Source organism: Penaeus monodon, chromosome 17 (assembly GCF_015228065.2).
Source record: "Penaeus monodon isolate SGIC_2016 chromosome 17, NSTDA_Pmon_1, whole genome shotgun sequence".
Lineage (NCBI taxonomy): Eukaryota > Metazoa > Arthropoda > Malacostraca > Decapoda > Penaeidae > Penaeus > Penaeus monodon.
The window spans coordinates 43,911,485-43,918,984 of NC_051402.1; the positions used below are offsets into that span (position 1 = coordinate 43,911,485).

At 39.1% G+C, this 7,500-nt stretch overlaps 1 protein-coding gene across 3 annotated transcripts in view; it reads left to right on the top strand.

The window, feature by feature from the left end:
• Positions 1-7,500, top strand: part of LOC119583791 (lysosome membrane protein 2-like) — a 75,614-nt gene that overhangs the window by 61,263 nt on the left and 6,851 nt on the right. For 2 of the 3 annotated variants that reach the window (XM_037932485.1, XM_037932488.1), the window contains exons 3-5: positions 1,354-1,501; positions 4,520-4,795; positions 6,588-6,802. In XM_037932485.1, coding sequence (XP_037788413.1) covers positions 1,354-1,501; positions 4,520-4,795; positions 6,588-6,802 — 639 coding nt within the window. Of the gene's footprint in view, positions 1-1,353; positions 1,502-2,281; positions 2,489-4,519; positions 4,796-6,587; positions 6,803-7,500 lie in introns of all 3 variants that reach the window. The other variant, XM_037932487.1, reaches the window with a different exon arrangement.

Sequence of the window (7,500 nt, forward strand, 5' to 3'; positions counted from 1 at the left end):
AGAGAGAATTTGTTTTGAGGGTGTTTTCTGTGTGTGTGCGTTTTCTGTCTGTGTTCTGTTTTCTGTCTGTGTTCTGTTTTCTGTGTGTGTGCGTTTTCTGTCTGTGTTCTGTTTTCTGTCTGTGTGCGTTTTCTGTCTGTGTTCTGTTTTCTGTTGTGTGCGTTTTCTGTCTGTGTTCTGTTTTCTGTCTGTGTGCGTTTTCTGTCTGTGTTCTGTTTTCTGTGTGTGGGTTTCTGTCTGTGTTCTGTTTTCTGTGTATGTGAGTTTTCTGTCTGTGTTCTGTTTGTGTGTGCGTTTTCTGCCTGTGTTCTGTTTTCTCTGTGTGTGTGTTTTCTGTCTGTGTTCTGTTGTCTATGTGCGTACGTTTTCTGTCTGTGTCTGTTTTCTTTGTGTGTGTGTGTGTGTGCCTTTCCTGTTTGTGTGTCTGTTTCCTGTGTGTGTGCGTGTGTTTTGTTTATGTGTGCATTATCTTTGAGTTCGCGTTTTCTTTGAGCGCAATTTATCTATGTGTTTTCTTTGAGTGCGCATTGTTTTGTGTGCATATTTTCTTTATATATTGAGTGTGTTCCTTGATAGCGCGTTTTCTTTGTGCATTGTTTTTATATATTTTTTCTTTGATTTTGTATTATCTATGTGTCCGTTTCCCTTCAGTGACCGTTTTCTTTGAGTACAGTATCTTAGGTGTATACTTTCTTTGTGTGTGTATTTTCTGTGTGTACGTTTTGTTTACGTGAGCGTTTTCTTGGTGTATGTGGTTTCTCAAGTGTGCATTTTCTGTGTATGTTTCCTCAGCGTGTGCATCTTCTTTATGTGCGTGTGTCTTTACATGAGCGTTTTCTCTGTGTGCAGTTTCTTTATGATCATTATTCAATTAAGGACGTTTTAGGCAGTAAGGTACACAAAGCCCCCTTTCCTCTCTATTTTTGCACGAGGAAAAATGGCAAATGGGACCAAAAACGCATTTTCATTGTCAGTGTTCAAACAGGCACTGAATTCAGGTGGGGTTACTATTATTATTATTATTATTATTATTATTATTATTACTATTATTATTATTGTTGTTGTTATTATTATCATTAAATTCAATTATTGTTACAATTATCAGTGTTATTGTTAGTAGTATTGTTATTACTGATATTTTCATTATTATCATTATCATCATCATCATTATTATTGTTATTATTATCATTACCATTACCATTACCACTACCACTACCATTATCACTATCATCACCACCACCACTACGACCACCATCATCCTTATTATTGTTATTGTTATTATCATTACCATTACCACTACCATTATCATTACCACCACCACTACCACCATCATCCTTATTATCTCCACCCCAGGGAAAAACGACTGAAGTACGACCTTGTCTGGGACGACGACGAAGGAACAGTAACCTACCTGCAGAACAAGTCGTTTGTTTTTGTTCCTGAGATGTCACCTGGTCTTTCTCTGGAGGACAGGGTGACGACACTCAATGCCATCATGGTGGTGAGTATGGGAGGGGGGGGGGAATGGGAGGGGAAGGGTGAATGGGAGTGTGTGAGAGAGAGAGAGAGGGATAGGAAGGAGAGGGAGAGGGATAGTGGATAGAGAGAATGGAGAGAGAGAGAGAGAGGGTAGAGAGAAGAGAAAATAGAGGAGACGACACTCAGTGCCATCATGGTGGTGAGCATGGGAGAGAGAGGGGGGGGGGATGGATGAATGGGAGTGAGAGAGAGAGAGAGATAGTAAGGAGAGGGAGAGAGAAGAGAGAGAGAAGAGATAAGAGATAAGAAAGAGAGAAGAGAGTGAAGAGAGAGAGAAGAGAGAGAGAGAGAGAGAGAGAGAAGAAGAGAGAGAGAAGAGAAGAGAGAGAGAGAGAGATATGAGAGAGAGAGAGAGGAGAAGAGAGAGAGGAGAGAGAGAGAGAGGAGAGAGAGAGAGAGAAAGAGAGAGAGAGAGAGAGAGAGAGAGAGAAAGAGAGTTTAGAGTAATCATTGCATACATGATCAACGTTGTAAATATATATATATATATATATATATATATATATATATATATATATATATATATATATATATATATATATATTGTCCATGTCAATCTAATGTCTCTGTCCAAAACAATTCCATAATGTATGTCTTTCTCCCCCCCCTTCTCCCCTACCCCCACCTTACTCAACGTTATCCCCCCCTCCACCCTATCGACTCCCCCTCCCCTCCCCCTTTACAAAACCTCATCCCCCCCAAAAAAAAAAAAAACCCAACCCCCCCACCCCAAAAAAAATAGTCCCTAGCATCCAAAATCGAGGCGGAGAGCCCCGTTCTGCACGCGTTGGTCGAGCTCGCGTTCCTGCGTTTTAAGGAGTCACTCTTTATAACGAGGTCGGTGAGAGAACTCCTTTTTGACGGTTACGATGAGCCTCTGCTATCCGAACTGGTCAAGTACACCGGCGACCCGACCGATTCCAAGGGAAAATTCGGTTTTTTTTACCCCGTGAGTTGACCTGGGTAAAAGGGGCATGCACGTCGCTGTTGTTACTAGTTCGCCCCCTTTTTTTTTGCCTTATTTTTTTTTTTTTAATCTTTTTAACTGCATCTGCATTATTTTTTAAAAATCTTTTATCTGCATCTAGATTTTTAAAAATCTTTTATATTTTAAATGCATCTGGATTTCTTTCTTTTTTTTCAAATCTTTTAACTGCATCTGGATTTTTTCTTTTTCTATCTCTCTCTCTAATTGCATCTTAGCTTGTTGGTTGGCGGTGATTCGAGAGATTAAGCTCGTTACATGGTTTTTAACGGTAGAATTTTGGCTAATTTTTTTCACTCTTTGATTTATTTTATTTTATTTATTTATTATTTATTTTTAGCTTGACACCCCGCATGTCTCTCTGCATGATATAGCACGCTTAACCTAATGCTTTCATCACTCTGTTTTGAAGAAGAAATAGACGCGAAATTAGATAGTTTATTAACATCTATTATATTAATTTCTTCCTGTAGAAAATGCTGTAGGCTAAAGAGGAGAACAGAACGAACAAGGAACAATAACAAGATAATAAAAACAACAACATTGTATATGGAAAACAAACAAACAAACAAACAAAAAAAAACAGTAACAAGAAAACTGTCTTTATTTCTTTTTCTCGCGAGTTTACCAAAGGCAAAATATCTACACACCATCATCATTATCGTTATTATTATCATTATTATCATTAGTAATTATGGGTAGGCAGGAAATGAGTTAACAAAAGCACGATAATCATAATTATAATTATCGTGTATGGCGTCAGGAAAACCTCTTTATTTCATTATTAATGTCTTTTTTTTTTTACTTTTTATTATCATCATCATCATTATCATTATTATTATTATTATTATCATTATTATTATTATTATTATTATTATTATTATTATTATTATTATTATTATCATGATTATAATTATCATTATTATTATTATTGTTATTATTTTACCCCCCCTCCATGTACCCCCCCCCCAATACACTTGTTTATGTGTCGAGTGTCTTTGTTTCATGTTTTTTGTTTATGTTTTATGTTTATATCGAATCTTCGTCTTATAAAGTGATGTAGAAAAACACTCAGAATATTAGAAAAAAATAATGTACATTAACACATATACAAAAAAGATAAATTTAATAAAGCTTATACATTTAATTAATTGGCGATTATTATCATAATTACCTTCATGTCAAAGATGTTAATCCTTTTATAATTCCTGTCCCTCATTTTTTTTCTCCTCTTATCCTTATTACATATTTCCTTTTCCTTTTTCCTTTTTTATCCTCTTCCTCTCCCCCACCTTTTTTTTTCCCCTGCTCTATTTATATTTTTTTAATTTTATTTTTATTCTTTGTATTCTTTGTTTCTTCAATTATTTTCTTTTTCTATGCTTCTTTCTTCTTCTTCTTCTTCTTCTTCTTCTTCTCCTCTCTCTCTCTCTCTCTCTCTCTCTCTCTCTCTCTCTCTCTCTCTCTCTCTCACTCTCTCTCTCTCTCTCTCTCTCTCTCTCTCTCTCTCTCTCTCTTACTTTCGGTCTTTTATCTTCCTTCCTCCTCTTGTCTTCCCACTCATTTACCTTCCCTTCCCTCCTTCTCCTTGTCCTTCTTCTCTCCCCCTCTTCTCTTCCTCTTCTCTTGTTCTATTCCTCCTCTCCCTCCTCTTCCTTCCTTTCCTATATTCCCCTCCCTCCTTTCCTTCATATCTCCGTCTCTCTTCCTCTTCATCTCTTTTCTTCCATCCATTCCCCATCTTCCTCTTTCCCTCCTTCCCCCTTCCTCCTCCTTCCCTTTCTCTCTCCTTCCTCCCTTTTTCTCCCTGTATTTCCCTTTCCCCTTCCTCTTCCTTTTTTTCCTCCTCCCTCTCCTCCCCCATCGCCGTCATCCTCTCCCTTCCCCTTTTTCCTCCTCCTCCCTCCCCCATCCTCCTCCCTTTTATCTCCTCCTCCTCCTCCTCCTCCTCCTCCTCCTCCTCCTCCTTCCATCCCCCTCCCCCCCTCCACTCAGGTCGCAGCCGACGCCATGTCGCGCGGGGATCCGAACCTCGTCTCGGGCGTCATTTGGTCGGAAATCGAACGCGGCTTCGAGCTCTTCGAAGTCCACACGATCGACGAGCTGCTCTTCGCCGGCTTCGAATTCCCGGAATTTAACTTCGACTTCTCCCTCATCCCCGGCTTGGAGATGACCGAGGGCTTGAACGGAACGATTTACGAGTTGCTGGAGAAGCTCGGGTTGGATCCGCCCGAATGGCTTGCCGAGAACAAGTTCGGGTTGTTCTATGGGGTTAGTAAGGGTCGAAGAGAGGGGAAGGGTGGCCTTTTTTTTTTTTTTAAGGGATTATGAGGGTTTTAGGGTGGGAATGGGGGTGTGGGGTGTGGGTGGGGGGGTAGAGGATGGGTTGAGGGAGAAAAAAATGGGATTGAGACGTTCAGGGAGTTTAGATATACGTACACACAGATGATGAACACGCGTGAGCAACACACACACACACAAAATAAATAAGTAAATAGTAATAATAAATAAAATAAATAAATAAAAAAAAATAAAAAAATAAAACAGACACACAATTTCTTACCTTTTCTCGTCATCTGTTAAACCTGTTTTCTTATAAGAGCTTTTGCATCTTCAACCAGAAGGCCGCGAAGGTCAGTCGGGGTTAGACGATGACATTGTGAATATTTTTTTTCTTTATTTATTTATCTATTCATTCGTTTACTTATTTGTTTGTTTGTTCATTCATTGTACTTTAGATTTGCTTTCAGTCGTTCATAATTCCTTGGAGGTGAAGGAGATGGAGGAAACAGGTTGTTTCTTGTCACGCATGTTTTGCATGATGCTTGCATGACCTTGAATAACAGTTATGTGTGTGTGCGTATATAGACACACACACACACACACACACACACACACACACACACACACACACACACACACACACACACACACACACACACACACACACACGCACACACACACACATATATATATATATGTATGTGTGTGTGTATACATACTCACATTTATGTATTTATACATACACATACATAAATACTATACATACATAGATGCATTATTGTGTTTTAATATTACAAACTTGCACGCGCATGCCAGCTGTTTTGCTATGATAATTAAAACTGTAGATTTAGGTTTGTTTACAGAAGGTAAGTGAACTCATAAATTTTAGTAAATGTTACAGTTAATTTTGTAATTGTAAGATTCTTTCGTTCCTTTTTTGAAAATATGAAGAGATATGAGTAGATAAGTGAATAAGTAAAAATAAGTAAAAAAGCAATCATTAGTAATTATAGGTTGATGGCCAGATATAAGTAGATATTATTAAATAAATATCAAATTGAGTAATGCAATGCCCATCACTGCAATGCATTACGAAAATATCTTGAAAGGGAAATACAGATATGGGCAATCGATCGATCACAAGAAACGATCAATCAGGCCTTGACCTTGCTCTGAAACAATTATCAATCATCAAGCTATCCAATCATCGAATCACACCTTATTTTCTCCAGACAACTTCATTTTTCACCTTTTTCGAGCATCTGTTCCATAAGATTACCTCGTTTTCCCCTTTTTCGTGCATCTTTCCACCAAACTACCTCGTTTTCCCCTTTTTCGTGCATCTTCCTTCCATCAAACTACCTTATTTTCTTTTTTTTTTCATGTTTTTTTTCATCAGACTACCTCATTTCTCCTTTTTTTCGTGCATCTTCTTTCCACCAAACTACCTCATTTTCCACAACAGCAACTGCCTTATTTTTCAAGAGTTTCATGTACCTTATTTTTTCGCCAAGCTACCTCATTTCCACCTTTTTCTGCCTCCCATTTCCACCAAACTGCCTCACATTTCACCTTTATTTTTTTCTCATTTTCACCAAACTACCTCGCACTCCACGTTTTTTTTTTCTAATTTTCCACCAAACTACCTCATTTTACACTTTTTTCTCTTTTTCCACCAAATTACCTCGCTTTCCACTTTTTTTTCTCATTTTTCACGTTTTTTTAAATTTTTCCACCAAACTACCTGGTTTTTCACCCCCTTTTTTAAAATTCTCAACAGCGTAACAACACTAACGACGGCACATACAAGGTCAATACAGGTGCCAGAGGAATGGACGATTACCAGTACATCGTGGAATGGAAAGGTCAGACTGAACTTGATTACTGGAATGGAGATCAATATTGCAACATGATCAACGGCACAGATGGTTCTCAGTACCCGCCGGAAGTCACGAGGGATACGGTGCTGAGGCTCTACACTTCGGAACTCTGCAGGTAAAGAAACGGTCTCGTTTCTGATGTTTATTATTATTTTATTATAATAATTACTATTATTGTTGTTATTGTTACTATTATCATCATTATTATTTTTGTTGTTATCATTCTTTTTCGATCTTTCTTTTTCTTTCTGGTTGTCGATCTTTCTCTTTCTTTCTCTTTTTGCTTCTCTCTCTCTCTCTCTCTCTCTCTCTCTCTCTCTCTCTCTCTCTCTCTCTCTCTCTCTCTCTCTCTCTCTCTCTCTCTCTCTCTCGATTTTTTGTCTTTGTTTTTTTGTTTTTCTCTCTTTTCCAATTTCTCGCTCCTTCCCTTTCTATTTCTCGTTCTCTCAATTTTCGATTCCAGTTTCCACTCTCAGCCCTCCCAATTCCAGTCCCCTCTCTAGCCCTCGATTCCACTCTCAGCCCTCCCAATTCCAGTCCCCACTCTGGCCCTCGATTCCACTCTCAGCCCTTCCAATTCCAGTCCCCACTCTGGCCCTCGATTCCACTCTCAGCCCTTCCAATTCCAGTCCCCTCTCTGGCCCTCGATTCCACTCTCAGCCCTCCCAATTCCAGTCCCCACTCTGGCCCTCGATTCCACTCTCAGCCCTCCCAATTCCAGTCCCCACTCTGGCCCTCGATTCCACTCTCAGCCCTCCCAATTCCAGTCCCCACTCTGGCCCTCGATTCCACTCTCAGCCCTCCCAATTCCAG